Consider the following 15,762-nt stretch of genomic DNA (forward strand, 5'->3'; position numbering starts at 1 on the left):
CAGGTGGAAGAGCCGAGTAATCTGAGCCCGCGGAGCTGCTTACTTCGTTGCCTCTTCTGGCTCAGAGGCCATGCAGAGTAAACCTTTCCCCTTGGAGACCCGGCTCGGAGGGGCCAGGGGCCGGGCCAGGCGCCCTCCCACAACACACCCAGGGTCTGGATTCAGGGACCCAGACCCCCATCCCCAACCAGGCAAAGGGGCTGCTCCATTCACGTTTTTTACTAAAGCACCCACACAAGTTTCTGTGCAATGTACAAACACAAGCTAGCCCTGGGGCTACTGCCTTTGCTCTGAGACAGGGAGATGGGAACCAGACTGACTGATCCAAGCCCTACCTGCCACCCATGCAAAGCCCAAGCCCAAGATCCCAGGCAGTAACACAGCACCCCCTCTGGTCCCCTCCTGGTGCTGCTCCTCAGCAGGGGGCCACCAGTTTGCCCCCTACAATGTTGAATGAAAAAGGTTTCCCCTCCCCTGGGAGCAAGGGGGATCCCCAGGTCTGAGAAGTCCTCCTGGAAGTGGCACTGCCCCCAAGTCCTACCTCCCATTCTTCCAGGCCCTAGGGGACTCAAGGGAGGGGAAACTGAGGCACAGAGAGGTGGAGTGACCTAGCCCAGGCCACTCCATGAGGCAGTGCAGGGGCTGGCCCAATCCTGACAGTAAGGGGGGCTGGGCTGGGGAGGGAGGAGTAAGGAGGAATGGCCCCAGAGGCCCCCCAACTCGAGGGGCCTGTTCAGGATGGATGCCCCTCCAAAGTAGGTTCTGAAATTTCCGGTGCAGCTGGGAGGGCCTATTGAAGACCCTCAGAAAAACAGAGCCCACAGTTTCAGTCCTGGGAGATCCCCCTCAGAGCAGCCGCCAGCCAGGCTGAAGGTCAGTCCTCTGGCCAGCAATCCTTGGCACAGGAGCCTTTGTCCTTTAGTGTCAGCCCCGGGGGGGCCATGATGGGGGCCGTCCAATGTCCACTGTGATGTTGGTGAAGAGCGGCTGCCTAGACACCTCCAAGACCTGGTACCGCACTGACCCGATGCCGTCGCGCTTCATGGTCAGCTTCGTGTTTTGAATCTTGGTAAACCTAGACAGGATGGAAGTGAGTCCAGGTCAGGGCTAACCACCAAACCCAACATCTCTGGGGCCAAGGGTCAAGCCATCCCGGCTTCTTCCTGGGGTGACCCGGTTCTCCTTGCCACCCCTCCACCTGCCTGGAGCTCTTTTGCTCTTACAATTGCCCTCCAAACGGATCTCACCCCCAAAGTCCAGAACTGTGACATCCCCACAAATCTCTTATCTCAGACCTTCCTTCTTTAGACCCAGACATAGGGCATCCCACAGACACCTCAAATGCAATGTGTCATCTCTGCTCCCCAAACCATCATCTCGGCCACCCTCTGTTCCTCATCCTTTAGTCACTCCTTCACCATTTACTGAGCAGTCCCCATGTGCCAGGCTCCACCCTAAGCACCAGGGACACAGCCATAAACAGGCCAGCAAGGTCCTTCTCACGGCAAGTCTCTGCCACTAGGGGAGACGGGTAACAGACAAGGAACAGCATTAGTGCAAAGAACAGAGGAGAGGGAGACCAAGAAGACTGACTTGGAAGGGGTGACTGTGTGACATCAAGCTGACAGCAGGAGGGAGAACATTCTGGGCAGAGGTAACAGCACCTGCTGACCCTAAACTGGGAATGAGAATTTGCACAGCTGTGTGGCTAGACCCTTAATGGGCCAAGGGAAGAAGCAGTAAGACTTAGCTTGGAGGTTACATCATGTATGGGCAGGGCTCTGTAAGTTGGAGGAAGCAGGTTCTTTATTCTGTGAGCAAGAAGACGTGGAGGGATCTTTAGCCCAGTTTGGGGAAGGAAGGGTCAGGGAACATGAACTACAGAAGGGAAAGGGGAAGCAGGGAAACCAGTGAGAAGTCACTGCAGTGGTCCAGGCAAAAGGAGATGTAGTGAAGGGAAATACTGATGGGCTCAGATATGTTTGGGGGTGGCAAAGATATGACCTGCTGATGGTTCGGACATGTAGGGTGAGTGGAAGACAAATCCAGGAGAACTCCTAGATTTGAGGCAGAAGCGGCTAGGTAGATGAAACCACCACCCACAGAGTACCTTTAGCCAGAACATCTTGCTATCTTGTCACTCACCCACCCACGGCAGACATCACTAATTGATGATGGCTATTCCTGAACCAGGACCAAGGCTCCCGGCACTGTGCTTCTAGAAGAGCTGCACTCCCATCCTCATCCCAGCTGCTTTGGTCCTCCCAGTCCTTCTGAGCTCAGCTCAGACCCCTCTCTGAGCTCTCACTCTCAGATGCCCTGAAGCCCTCTCCTCCCAGTCTTTTGTCCCTTCCCTGCTCACCATGATTTTTACCTAAACTGCCTTTTCATCAGCTCCCTGGGCACCCGGTGCTTCATGCTTCTACCAAACATCAACCCTACGTCAGTGCGGCACTCCCCACTCTTACACCCTGGGCTCAGAGCGGAACCACCCTACTGTTCCAGCTGGAGCAGAGCAGCCTCGCTCCCAGCATGCCCCTGGGGCCCCACGGATTCCTTCAGGCCTGGTGGGCTTCCCTCCGGCTCCACCCAGCAGCTCGGCAGCCCTTCACCTTCCTCAAGCTCCAAGGGCGACCCCTTCCATGACTCCCCAATGCCCCAGGGACAAAAGTGAAACTGACAACCTGGGATTTGAGACCCCCAACACCCATCAATGATCTTCTCTACTGTTAGTCTCCGCCCTCAGAAATTTTAATGCCCCTGAGTTTCGGACTCTCAGCATATACCATGCATGTTCACATCCCAGACTCCGACACATACTATTTCCTTTTATCCAAACTGGCCTCCTCTAGGAACCTGGAGAATACGGCACTGTGCCCAAGGTAGATGGGTGACAAATATTTGCTGAAGGAATAGCTGTCAAACTCCAGTTTACTACACATTCTCCAAGAGGCTTCCCACCATCCCTCTGCCAGGACAGCACCTTGCCCTGACCACCCTGTGCCGTAACTGCCTATCTCCCTCCCTAGAATGAACTTCGTATGGGACATCCAGCTCTGGACCCTTCTCCCCAGCAGCTTTGGCACCAGACAGTCCCGGAACAGTGTCAGGAAGCCCTTGCCTACATTTCACATGCTCTCAGGCACTTCTCCCAGCCAGCACCAGACACCAAATGTTGCTACACCCTCAGAGACAGAGCTGCCCACTCCAATCTCAGAGGGTCAGGACTGTCTTTCCAATCCCCGGCCCACACGCCCAGGGCTCAGGCCTTTGCTGAGCTCCAGGCCCAAGAGCTGAGCCCAGTGCTGTCTCTCTCATCCTATCTGCTCTGGCACAAGTGAGATCTGTGGGGACACCGATGGGAATGCAATCTACTCAATGACAATCTCAGCCCTGCCTTACGTTTTAGTCACTGCTAGGAATCAAGCCAGGAGTGAGAGCTGCCTGGGTGAGGCTGAGCTGGCGGGCAGGGAACAGGGACCAGAGGCGCTGAGATTCATGTCGAGGGTCGGGGGCCTTGGGATCATCTCTGGGGATCCACTGCACAGGGGGTCACCCCAGGGAGTAAGGGGTTAGGGCCCTTGGGGTCGGGGTGCTGGGGGTCACCTCTGAGGATTGGGCTCGTTATGCTTGTCCCGGTCATGCTTGATCATGCGGTAGCGGCCTATGCGCACGTCTGGGCGTGAGATCTTCATCCCAGTCAGGGAGATCCTGGGGATGGGGACAGATGGGCTGGAGCAGGCACCAGGAAGGGCAAGCGGCCCCGCCCGGTCTGCCACACCCTCTCATGCCCCGCCACCCCTCCGTGTCTACTCTCCACCCCGTCACTCACCGGTTGAAGATGTCGTCATCCTCACCACCCCAGCCCCAGTACTCATTGGGGAAGCCATTGATTCTCAGGAACTGGGCTTTGCTCAGGCCCGACACGCCTCCAAAGTAGCCAGCGTAGGGCAGCCTATTGTGCAGGAGGGCGGGCGTCAGTGTGGGGCCTGAGCGGAGGATGGAGATGGGGTGGGGAAGAGTGTGCCCCAGGCCAGGAGCTAGGGGGGCACTGGGGCTGGGAGTGAGGGCCTGGACGTGTTAGGGGAGGTGGGGTTGGTGAGTTCTGGGTTCGGCTGCAAAGGGAGCTCTCACCGGAAGCCGAACTTGTCCATGGCGATGGCGAAGTGGCGGGGCTGGTCGCCGCAGCGGTACAGGTTGCGGTCATCCATGGGGACCAGGTCCACGTCACTGAAGATGAAGCAGTCGTAGGAGGCGTCCTCCTTCAGCGCCTCTAGGAAGCCCACGTTGAGCAGCTTGGCCCGGTTGAAGGTGTCCTCGCCATGCTGGGGGTGGGGGAGGGGCCAGGTCAGCTCTGGTCCTGTGACTGGCAAGCACCTGCCATTTACCACTGTCCAGAGTGGTCCCCAGGGGCCTGCTACCCACCCCCCACCCCTTCGTGGCTCCTGCAGACTCCCAGGATCAAGTCCAGCTCCTTACCCTGGGCCCGGCCTTCCAAGGCCTTTCATGACTTGGCTCTAGTCTCCTCTCTGGCCACTGCCCTCAGCCACCAAGGCCCAGCTCCACTGCATCCCTCAGTGGCCCGCTCTTCCTCGCCTTGGCCTTGGTGTGACAGTGCCCCTGCCCGGAGGCTCTCCGCTGCTTGCACTCGCATCTGGAAGGCCTCCCTGAACCTCCCCGCCGCAGTGTCATTATTCATCCCCTCCCGCGTGCTTCACGTATGCCGGCGTCCACTTAAACTGTGATTTAGAGCTCTTACTTCAATCTTCCCTCACTCAGACATGCCCTGCGGCCTGGTCTTTGTGCCAGGCGTCTTGTTTGTGCCACTGGGGATCCTGGAGATGAGCAGCCCTGAGCACACCGCATCCCTACTGAGTACAGTCACCAAGTGAGACGGACAACCAGCGCCCCAAGTGCCCAGAAACCATGGGACTGAGCTGCGGAGCCTCAGCCACCTGTCCCCTCTGGCTCGTCTGGACCTACACCCAGTTCCCTGGGGAGCCTCTGACACCAGGACAGGACGGGCGAGGTCACTCATCTCCCAACAAAATGACAAGCTCAGGCAGTCATGGTCCAGTGAGCCTGGGCCCCAGCCGACATCTCCAGGCTGGAGCCGGAGAGGCTCCTGTGGGGGGTCCTCCAGGGGCCCTTCTGGAAGGAGAGAAGCAAGAGTGGCCCTTCCTCACCACCAGCCAGCTGGGACCATAACGGGGTGGGAGCTGCTATCCCGGGGCCCTGAACTGCCCAGGGCCCTTGCTTTCCTCCCTTCTCCCCCTGCACCCTCTCTCCCTCCAGTCCTTGGAGCAGCTGTCCGTCATCTCCGGGCTCATCGGGACTCCTTTCCCACCTCTCACCAGCCAGGAGCTCAGGTAGCTCCCACAGGGCTCACACGCACGCCCAATTCTCTCCCCTCAGGAAGAGAAAACCTCCCTCTAACCACTGCCCTACCTTTTTGCTGTCCCTTGTTGGCAGAGGTTTGTTTCTTTTAAGGAGTTGTCTCCAATCGCCTGTTTCCGTGTTGTCAAATCTGATTCTTCAACCCACTGCAATCTGCTTCCGCCCCCACCATGCCCCTGAAATGGCTCTCCCTGGGCCCGCCCTGTTGCTAAATCCACTGGACGCGTCTTGGTCCACATCCGTCCTTCCTCCCACGGCAGCGCTCACGCACTCGCCACGCTTCCTTCTTGACGCTTATTCCTGGGCTCCCAGAGCACCGCACCCTCCTGGGTCTCCTCAAACCTTTCTTGCCAACCTTGGCAGCCTCTGCGGCCATCTCTCTTCCTCCACCCGTTTCTTCTACGCTGGCCTCTCCTCCCAGGCCCCATGCTCCCTGCAGGTTGGACACTGTTGGTTTTAGGGACCATCTACATACTGGTGGCTCCCAGAGCCCTCTCTCCACCACAGACCTCACTCCAAGGTGGACTCATTTGCCCAACTGCCTGCTAACCACTGCTCTCACACTGCCCCAGGCACTCACACTCAGCACACGCGGAAAAGAACTCAGAGTCATGCTCTCCCCCAGACCTGTCCCGGCTCCTGCGTTTCCATCTTGCTCACAGGAGCAGCGAACACCAAGGCAGAGCACTCCAGCTGTCCTGGCGTCTCCCTTTCCTCCACCGGTGTCACATCTCTCCCTTCCCCCCCACAGCCACTGCCTGACTCACACCATGTCCACCATTTCTTTCCTCCACGTCATAGCCTCTTCCCACTGGTCACTCTGCCTCGAGTCTCCTCTCCCAGGCCATTCTCCACGGGCAATCAGTGATCTTTCTATAAAGAAACACACACTTCGCTCCCCCCTTAAAACTTTATAATGGTGCCCACCACCTTCGGGCCGGATTTCAAGTGCTTAACAGGCCTCCTAAGGCCCTTATGGATTTGGCCTCCATCAGCTCTTCCAGCCTCACCTCTGTTACCCACCCTTCATTTTGGACCCCACACCTCAGGCAACAATTCCTGAACACACGAGACCAGCTCTCTCGCAGAGGCTTCTAGTCCCTCTGCCTAGCATGCCTGCCTCCGCCAGTCGCCTGCCAGCTGATGCCTGTTCATCCCTCAAGACCCACCTCAACCACTGCTTCCTAAGCCTAGGGCTGGACCAGGCCCCTTGGTGCTCCCACAGCTCCCTGCTCCAACTCCAGGCTCACACCATCGTCCTGGAGTCTCCAGGGATCCAAGCCCAAGTCTGGGAGTTTTCTGTGGGGAGGAGGGCCTGAGCCAGGTCCGCTGTGGGCTCCAGTGGCCAGCCCTGGCGGGCCCATGGCAGGGTTCAGAAAGTGAGCCGAGTCCCTGGGCTTCAGTTGGGCCAGCACTTGGCACTAAGGCAGACTTCATCCCTTCTTGAGGACCAACTCTTCCTCTCCTCGGCCCTCAACACCTCATAGCCGGCATCCCCTAGGTCTCCACCACCACGAGATGGGACCCACCAAAGGCAGACAATGGGGCTCATGCCCATTAAGGCCAGGCACACATCCGCCAGTGTGCATGCCAACATTCACACGCACGTATCCCCTTCACGAATATGCACACCGACATCCATGTACCCCCACAGGTAATTCACATATCCCCACAACCATGACAGACGAGCACCACGAATGCCCCCAAACCCACACATGTACCAACAGGCACACGGGCTCCACACTCACAAGTGCCCGTGGGTCCCCTGGTGGTTAGTACCCAGCCTGGGGGTCACAGACAGCACACCTGGTTGATGACATAGATGCCATAGCGCAGCCGCTGCCGCCTCAGGATGGGGTGCAGATAGTGGAGCCAGTAGCGTAGGTGGTGCTCCCGGTGTCGAAAGGGGATGATGACTGCCACTGTCTGGGCTGGGGTGCAGTCGGGCGGTGTATAGCGGCCACCCAGGAGCACACCCGGGTTCTCCCTCTGCACCCGCTCCAGGGGCATGGGCGAGGTGAACTCAATCAGCAGTCGGCCCACTGCAGGCAGGACGGTGGCAGGAATCAGGACTTCATCCGAATCCGGGGACACCAGCCCTCTCCCTCGGCCCGGGGGTGGGCGAGGGAGCCCGAGGAGTAGCCCTCTCACAACAGACCCGGACCCTCGGCACCCCATCGGTCAAGACTCCACTCCCCATGGGATGGCTAGGTCCTCTGCCCACCCCTATGGGCAGGCCCTACCCTGCAGGCTCACCAAGACCAGGTGGCGAGTCAGGACAGGGCGGCAGGATGGGAGCCAAGGAGCCAGGCCGGACACTGGGGGCCTCAGGGAGTCCGGAGCTGGGGGCAGTGGCGTTCGGCCGGGAGCAGTTGGAGCTGCTGCTGGCAGCTGGGTGAAGGACACGGGCAGGGCCTCGGGCACTGAAGCGGCTGAAGAAGGCCAGGTGCTGGGCATAGACGTCGAAGTAGAGAATGACGGCCACAAGAAAGTGCAGCAGGCAGAGAAGGAGCACCGCCTTGCAGACGCGCTCCAGCGTCCCCCCCAGCAGTCTGCTCATCCCGCAGGCGGCCTCCGGCCCGCCCAATGGGCCCGGGCATCCGGCTGCCGGCCTGAGCAAAGGTAGGAAAGAAACCGACCCAGCCGGTTAGGGCTGATGGGCAAGGCTACCCACCCACCTCCTGCCCACTGCTCCTACTCATGGACCCGCATCCTCACATTTACCTGCTCAGGCCCTGTGACACTCACGGACTCACATTCTACCTGCAAATAGACACACAGACACAGTTCCTAGCAACTCAATACTCACACATCTTCATGCACCTGAGTACTTACCCACGTAAGCTTACATTCCTTGTCTACACACACACACACACACACACACACACACACACACACACAGGTATTCCCAGGAACATGGCCCCGTAGCCTCTGACCACACTGGTTCATACCTAAACATGGGAACGTGTACCTAGAGACCCACATGTGTGCCTGTGCCCCAGAAAACAGACACCTCCCAGGGCAGTATGCTCATCCCAGGACTCCGGGTCTGGGGAGGGGGGCCATTTCCTGAGCACCTGCCATGCAAGGAGTGCTCTGTACCACGGCTTCACTTAGTCCTCCCAGGAGCAAGTTGGGCAGTGGTTTGGTCACACAGGTCCCAGGGGCAAGCAGGCCAGGCCAGCTGGAACCAGGCTGGGCAGTGGCCCTCAGCATCCCGATGGCCCAAATACAGGATGTCTGCGGGATCCCTTCCTTCTGGAACAAGAGGTCAAAATACAGGGTGTGGCACGGGCACCCCCTATAAGACCTCAAGGGTTGGGCTGAACTCTCAGGGGCCTGCCCAGCACTGCCGGTCCTGATTCCCAGAACAGGGACGCTGGAGCCCTGGGGACGGAGGTGCAGCACTCAGCAGGCAGGAGAGGGTCCTGCTGGGCACAGCTCCAGCTGCGGTCCCAACAGCGCGGCCTCACTTCTGAGGCCACTTCTAGCGGCGCTTCAGGTTGCAGGGGGCACCACACAACCCTACAGACACCCTCGGTCCCAGCTAGACTCACCTGCACTGAGACACACACAACTACAGACAGACACACCCAGGTGACAGTCACACACAAGTTACACACTCACAAACAAAGCCGCGGGTCCTGCACTTACACAGCCGCACCTACAAGCTCCCGGGCGCCTCACAACACGCGGCCCCACGTGTGAACATTCCCACCCCTCCTGGGGCAGGAGTTCTGGGTCAGGCTGGCCACCGGCAGCGAGGTGCGTTTGGGCAGGGCTGGAGGGCTGAGCCGCCTGAACACGTGGCACCCCGGGACTGGGGAGGCAGTGGAGACCCGGAGGGTGTGGAGCCTGGGGGTGGGGAGGCGTGGATTGGGGGAGTGGATGGAGGCGGGGGCCGAGGCCAAGGGGAAACGTGAGTGGAGCGCCTCCCCGCGCCACGAGGCCGGGTGAGCAGGGACAATAAAGGAGGCCGGTCGGGGGCGGGCAGCGGAGCCCAGCGGAGCCAGGGATGGGGTGGGGGTGGGGAGAGGCAACGCCAGGCCGGGCTGTGGCAGCTGGCGCCTCTCAGCGGGTCCTGGGCGGGGATCGCGGGGCCGGGGCTGGAATCTGGGGGCCCGGAGCTGGGGGCCGCGCGCGCCTCCCTCTCACCCGGCGCTCAGCAGGGGGCGCTGCTCCGGCTGGGGCTGGCTTCCCGGCTCCGGCGGCTGCAGACGGCTCCGTCCCCCATGGCCGGGCCCCGCCGCCTCCCGCCGCCGGGTCAGCGGCCCCCGCGGCCCCCGGGCCGCCTCCCGCCGCCGCCTCGGGCCATTGTGCGGAGCCACCCCGGGGCGCAGGGCGGGGCCGGGCGGCCGGGCAGACCCACGGACCCCGGGCCGATGGACCACAGTGCCGCCACCTCCCTCCCGCGCTACGGCGCCTCGGAGGGGCAGGCCCGGCCGGCGCATCCGCGCGCGCGCCCCCGCGGCCCCCGCCTCCAGCGCGCCCGCACCCGCACCCGCCGCGCGCCCCCGACGCCCGCCCCTGCCGGCGGCCCAGCGCGGCGGAGCGAGGGGACGGAGGTGGCACAGGACCCGGGCGGGGCGCGGGGAATCGGTCAGGCTCTCTCAAGGGCTTGGATTCAAGGTCCGGCCTGGAGAGGGTGTGGATGGGTCAAACCCATCGGGGAGGAGGGTCTGGGTTGGAGCGCGAATTCGGCCGAAGGGGCTGACTAGGGCGGGGAGGTTAGGGACTCGGCAACTCATTGATGGGAGCGTTATTCAAGGTCGGCCAGGGCCAGCGGAGGGGGCGGTGGCTGAGCAGGACCCTTAAAGGCATGGACAAAAGTTGGTGGCTTGGGCCTGGCGGTGGCTGGGGCTTCTAGGGTCACAGGAGGTCGGGTTAGATTGGACAATGCCCCAGGACAAGGGATCAAATTAGTCACTGGCAGGGGATGGTGCTGGGATAGGCAGAGGCAATGAGCTCCAAGCCCCACCAGGATAGGAAGTGCTGGATGCCTGAGGGCAGAGCCAGGTAAGTAGGCATGGCCAGTTTGGATTTTGCAGAGTTCCAAGGGCATAGAACTAGGGGGACACTCCCGGTCCTGCCCCCCACGAACACCTGGGCCCATACCTCCCTGGGCCTTCATGCCCTTCAGTACAGATTTTCAGGGGCACAGAGTCCGCAGCCCAGCACCCTTCCCATCCCACCCAGGCGCCAGCTTTGCCAAGAGCAGAGACAGTATGTGTGAGTGGCAGGAGGTTGAGGCCTACAGGCCTGTTTACCCTCCTGGGAAAGGTGGTAAGAAGGGCAACCACAGCAGCACTGACCCAGACAAATGCCACATTTATTTCACAAACACTGGGAAGACAGGTTGGGGGTGGAGGTGGGACGCAGGTGCAGAGCTGCACAGTCATCAGCAGCCCACTCCCCACACTGAGGATCCAGCCAGCCAGTGCCTCCAAGTCGACAGGCAGCAAGAAGTGAGTGCAGGGAGGGCCCAGGACACCGAGCCCTGCGAAAGGGGCACAGCTCCAGCTGCCCCAGGAAAACCACAAATAAATAAGAGTGGGGCGCGGCCCCACACAGACCGTCTAGTCGCCCATCTTCACTCTGGAGGTCTGCAAAACAAGAACAGGAGAAATCAGGTAGAGAAAGAGGAATAGGTAAGAGTGACAAATGACAGAAGATCAGACCTAACAAACTCATGGTGAGATGGGCAGATGACAACAGAGGGACGACTGGACCAGAATGGAGATGCTATGACAGACAAACACAGATGAACAGGGACAGTCAGGCTGTGGGACAGAAAGGTGGAGAGAAGTGGCATATAGACAATGCCAATCACCAAGAGTCAACCCAGTCAGGCACCCCGTCACCCTCAGGTCCTCAAGCGGATGGTTAGCCACAAACTCAGACAATGTGAGACAGATAAGACACGATTTAGACACGCTATTCAACTGACAACACCGATACACACAGGCCCTGCTAAACACAGTCAAACACGCCGAGACAGACTTATTTGGACACAGACAAGATCCCATCCATGGAGACAAACAAAAAGAGAGATACTAAATGAAACACAGACACAAAACAACAAGGGGGGAAAAAATTGGACAGTTGTCAATGTTTCCTGATTAGAAACAAAATTAAGCCGAAAGCTTCAAAAGGGGAAAACCAGAAGATGGGAATGAGGTGGTAGAAGCTGTTCAGGGGTTCCACGGGTGGAGGCGGGAGCACTGTAGCTCCTCTGGAAGGAGGGCGCGTCTGGGTTAGGGACAAGGACAGAGGCTCCCCAGCATTCAGCACCTGTAGGATCGCGACGATGACCCCAAAGAGGCCGATGGCGCTGCCGAAGATCTCCACGATAAGAATCTTCACAAAGAGGCTGGGGTTCTGGGCATCAGCCAGGGCGGCCCCACTGCCCACGATGCCCACGCAGACGCCACAGAAGAGGTTAGACAGGCCCACGGTGAGGCCGGCTCCGAACATGGAGTAGCCTGGGGGAATGGAAAGGGAGCAGTGAGGCCAATCACAGTCCCACTGTGCAAAGCAGGCCCAAGTAGGTGACCAAATATCAAAATGAGGTGTCTAAACTTGGGGTGGGAAGGGGAAAGCAGATGCCCTAGCGGTTTGCCTTCACACACACACCTACCTGCATGATAGTTTCGGTGGCCAATGGCTTTGGGGTCAGTGGCACTGAAAGGCTGAGGGAGGCAGAGAAGTCATCAGAAACCAACCTCTATGCTCCTCTGTACTCCCCAAGCAATGTGCAGAACACACTGGAATGGATCCCCCCCCTACCCCCCATACTCCATACCTCAGCCATGTTGCTAAGGACAATTGCCATGATGATGCCGTAGATAGCCACAGCCTCACAGAAGATGATGCTGGAGGTAGCAGTGGTGGGCAAAGGGGGTTGAGAGGAGAAAGCGATTAGAAAGCAATCAACCTTCCTCCTCACAGAGCCCCCCGTCACCTTTCCCCACCAGCATCCCACCTTATCAGGAGGCTGCTCAGGAGCAGAATGTCAAGTCAAACAAATGGGCAGCTCCCGAGGCAGCTGGTTCTGACAGCCTTCCAAGGGCCCTAACTTACCTGACCAGGTTCTTGGTCTTGATCCGAGGGGCCTTCACCCCTCCCCCAATGATGGATGAGCCAGTAATATAGATGCCCCTGGTGGAAGGAGAAGAGACCAATGAGCAGAGGCGAAGCTTGTCAGTGCCCCCAGGGTGACTAAGGACCCAGCACCACCACCTGCTATGACTCAATCCCCACCCCCGAATCACACCACCCCAACACTCACCACGCTGCCCCAACCACAGACAGGGAGATAGCTAAGCCAATGCCCAGGTTTGACCACATGAAGGGGGAAGTCTCTGTCAAGAACCTGGGGTGGAGACAGGGAGGAAAGCAATTCGGTCTTGGTGGAGAAGTGAGCACCAAATTCACTCCCCCACACCTCCTGCCCCACCAGTACTGGTTGCTAAAAGACTCCTCATCTCCCAAAGGTCCACACCCCAGGCACCTGGGGACGGGGAGGAGGAGGGGGCTCAAATTCGAGAAGGAAGGCTGCAAGCAGCAGCTCCTGGGGGAATCCTCTCCCTGCCCGCCCTTACCATGCCACATCAAAGCGGAAGCCCAGGTCAAAAATGGTGTAGCAGATCCCTGCAGCAGTGAGGAAAAAAAGGGGTTAGGGGCTGCTCTCTAGAGAGAAGCTCCCCAACTTAGATATGAAGTTCCTGCCCAGCTGATGGGCCCCCTCAAAGGACTGCCTACACCTAAGTCAAGCGGGCCCCGCGCAAAAGCACGGCTGTCTGCACAGATGCCTCTGCTCAGGCCTCCATTTCCTGCCACTCCCTCAGGAACACCGCGCTCGGTGACACCACCTCCCAGACCCAGACCCTTCGGGGCAGCAGCTCGCAGGCCTGGACTCCCTGGAAGAAGGGAGGGAGCAAGGGCTCTGGCCCAGCTCCACCGGATCCCGCCAGCCCGGTCCGCGCCGCTGTTGCCCCAACAAGCTGGGAGTGGGGGTTGGGGTGGCTAAACGACCCGAAAAGGAGGAACTGGAGCCGCCTGCTCAGGACCCAAGCAGGCCGGTCCGGAGCAAGAGGGGGTCGACAGCCGCGAGCCGGGACAGGGGGGCGGGACGACCGAACGCGACCAGGGCTGCTTCGGCGGCCCCCACCTACCCCCGCCCGCGCCCCTCCTCCAGCAGCGGGAGATCGGTCTCCTCGGTCGGGGTCAGAGGCCCCCACGAGCGCGCGGCAACTCCCGGAGCCCGGGGGACAGAGCCCGCGCTGCAGCCCGGCGGCCCCGGGGCCCCACGACCCCCGCCGGGCTCCAGACCGGCCCGCCCGGCCCGGGTGCTGGCCCCGCCCGCCAGGGCCCGGCCTCACCCACGCCGATCATGCAGGCCCAGAAGGCCACGAAGACCCCGGCATAGAGGAGCGCTAGCCCCGTCATGGCGGCGGTGACGGCGGGGCACGGGTCGGTGGAGACAGAGCTGAAGCCGCGTCCCTGCGTCCACCGTCCGCCCCGCAGCCAGTCCGCCGCCCGCACCGTCACCTGACTCGCCCACGTGACGCGCCGGCACCACCTGACCCGGGCGGTCTGGTGCTCGCCACGCCGGAACCGCGGCGCTGAGCATTGTGGTTGGTGTAGTTTCGCGCTGCAGAGGCGGCTCGGGCGCCCTCCGCCCTGCTCGGTCCAGCCCTGCCTTGCACCCGAGCCTGCCCGCGGGCCTCCCTAGCGTGGCTTCCGACCCAGTGCGGACCCCTGTCCCGCTAGGGCGCTGTGCTCCATTCCTCAAGCTCTTCCCTCTGCCTGTCGCCCGCTGCTTAGGGCTCGCCCTGAGCCTGGCTAGCGGCTACCGAGCTCAGAAATCGTTCTTCCCGGAGCCTTCCGCAACCTGAGGCAAGGTGGTCGCCTGCTCTGGGATCCTAAGAAACTTCAGCAAGATCATGTCACTCTCTTTAAAATGCCCTAGTGGCTCAGTTCCACTCTAAAAGCCATAGTCCTTTCAATGGCTTACGAGGCCTCCACCAATGTGGTTCCGAACTTCATCTCTATTACGCCCCCACCAACTCCTCTGGCTGCACGGGCATCCTTGCTACCCCTTGAACATACCAGCCATACCCTCACCGCATTGACCTTGCACTTGTTCTCTCTGCTTCTCCTAATTTTTATCCGTGTAAATCGCTCCGTAACTTCCTTTCAGTCTTCTTTCACCTTCTTCATAAGGCCTGCTCTGACCATCCTGTTTTGATCTCACTGTTGTATTTCCAGTGCCTGGCACACAGTGGGCTCAATACATATTTGTAATTGGTAGTTACAAAATAGTCAAGGGGGTGTAAAGTATAGCATATAGGGAATATAGTCAATAATATTGTAGCAACTATGTATGGTGCCACGTGGGTACTTGAATTTTTGGGGGAACACTTTGTAAAGTATATCATTGTCTTAACTACTATGCTGTACACATGGAACGTAACACAAAATATGTAAACTGTAATTGAAAAAAATTGTTTTATTGATTACATGCTGAAATGTTTTGGGTATTGGAGTTTAAAAATTATTAAGTTTACAAAATAAAAGAATATCTAGTCGCCGTAGCTGGTTTGTCTCAGTGAATAGAGCATCAATCAGCCTGAGGACTAAGGGGTTCTGGGCTCAATTCTGGTCAAGGGCACATGCCCAGATTGCAGGCTTGGTCCCCAATAGGGGGCGTGCAAGAAGCAGCTGATCAATGATTCTCTCTCATCATTGATGTTTCTCTCTATCCCTCTCCCTTCCTCTCTGAAATCAATAAAAATAAATAAAAATAAATGCAATAACAAAATATTTTCAAAAATTTATTCATTTTATAAGTGTTGAAGTTATATATTTACACATTTACCATCTTCTAAATCTTACTTTGTTCCTATTTTGTACATGTTATTTTTTGCACTCAAATGTTTATTTTATACATACATTTTACTTATTTATAAATATATTTTTATTGATTTTAGAGAGGAAGGGAGAGGGAGAGAGAGAAATATCAATGATGAGAGAGGATCATTGATCCATTCCTCCTGCACACCCCCTACTGGGGATTGAGCCCACAACCTCCAGCATGTGCCCTTGGCTGGAATCAAACCTGGGACCCTTCTGTCCTTAGGCTGATGCTCTATCCACTGAGCCAAATCGGCTAGGGCAATACATACATTTTAAAGGTGCTTACACTACATTTGCAATATATTCTATCTTGTCAACTGGTTGATCCCTTTTGATTTTGACGTATTGGTTTGCTCTACAGCAGTGGTTCTCAACCTTCCTAATGCCACGACCCTTTAATACAGTTCCTCATGTTGTGGTGACCCCCAATTTCATTGTTACAAATTG

At 58.5% G+C, this 15,762-nt stretch overlaps 2 protein-coding genes across 5 annotated transcripts; both read right to left on the minus strand.

Moving 5' to 3' along the window:
- Positions 1-204: 204 nt before the first annotated feature.
- B4GALT2 (beta-1,4-galactosyltransferase 2) lies at positions 205-9,832 on the minus strand. Of its 4 annotated transcripts, none has more exons than XM_036348613.1 (8): positions 9,553-9,660; positions 8,122-8,160; positions 7,654-8,009; positions 7,204-7,439; positions 4,135-4,325; positions 3,833-3,955; positions 3,607-3,711; positions 205-1,075 (listed from the first exon to the last, which is right to left on the minus strand). In XM_036348613.1, exons 3-8 carry the CDS (start codon positions 7,955-7,957, stop codon positions 925-927), a joined length of 1,110 nt encoding a protein of 369 aa, XP_036204506.1. In that variant the 5' UTR covers positions 7,958-8,009; positions 8,122-8,160; positions 9,553-9,660; the 3' UTR covers positions 205-924. The 4 variants fall into 4 exon arrangements, with proteins under 4 accessions (XP_036204506.1, XP_036204507.1, XP_036204509.1 ...); XM_036348614.1 differs by lacking the exon at positions 9,553-9,660 and adding an exon at positions 9,052-9,237; XM_036348616.1 differs by lacking the exon at positions 8,122-8,160 and having other exon boundaries at positions 9,553-9,832.
- An 873-nt stretch (positions 9,833-10,705) lies between these two features.
- Positions 10,706-13,962, minus strand: ATP6V0B (ATPase H+ transporting V0 subunit b). The gene is made up of 8 exons (XM_036351377.1): positions 13,779-13,962; positions 12,999-13,047; positions 12,686-12,769; positions 12,478-12,555; positions 12,200-12,269; positions 12,035-12,086; positions 11,689-11,879; positions 10,706-11,000 (listed from the first exon to the last, which is right to left on the minus strand). The coding sequence occupies exons 1-8, from the start codon at positions 13,843-13,845 to the stop codon at positions 10,974-10,976; spliced, it is 618 nt and encodes a 205-aa protein (XP_036207270.1). The 5' UTR covers positions 13,846-13,962; the 3' UTR covers positions 10,706-10,973.
- Positions 13,963-15,762: the final 1,800 nt, after the last annotated feature.

Source organism: Myotis myotis, unplaced genomic scaffold (assembly GCF_014108235.1).
Source record: "Myotis myotis isolate mMyoMyo1 unplaced genomic scaffold, mMyoMyo1.p scaffold_m19_p_2, whole genome shotgun sequence".
Taxonomy (NCBI): Eukaryota; Metazoa; Chordata; class Mammalia; order Chiroptera; family Vespertilionidae; genus Myotis; species Myotis myotis.

Bases quoted from the DNA above. Each gene is read 5' to 3' on its own strand.
- B4GALT2 (XM_036348616.1), bottom strand. From the start codon at position 7,957: ATGAGCAGACTGCTGGGGGGGACGCTGGAGCGCGTCTGCAAGGCGGTG. The intron at 3,956-4,134 runs GTGAGAGCTCCC...CCTGCACAATAG, and splicing joins ATGGACAAGTTCGGCTTCCG to GCTGCCCTACGCTGGCTACT. The intron at 3,712-3,832 runs GTGAGTGACGGG...CCCCATCCCCAG, and splicing joins GATGACGACATCTTCAACCG to GATCTCCCTGACTGGGATGA.
- ATP6V0B (XM_036351377.1), bottom strand. From the start codon at position 13,845: ATGACGGGGCTAGCGCTCCTCTATGCCGGGGTCTTCGTGGCCTTCTGG. The intron at 13,048-13,778 runs GTGAGGCCGGGC...TCACTGCTGCAG, and splicing joins GGCCTGCATGATCGGCGTGG to GGATCTGCTACACCATTTTT. The intron at 12,087-12,199 runs GTATGGAGTATG...TGCCTCCCTCAG, and splicing joins TCCTTAGCAACATGGCTGAG to CCTTTCAGTGCCACTGACCC.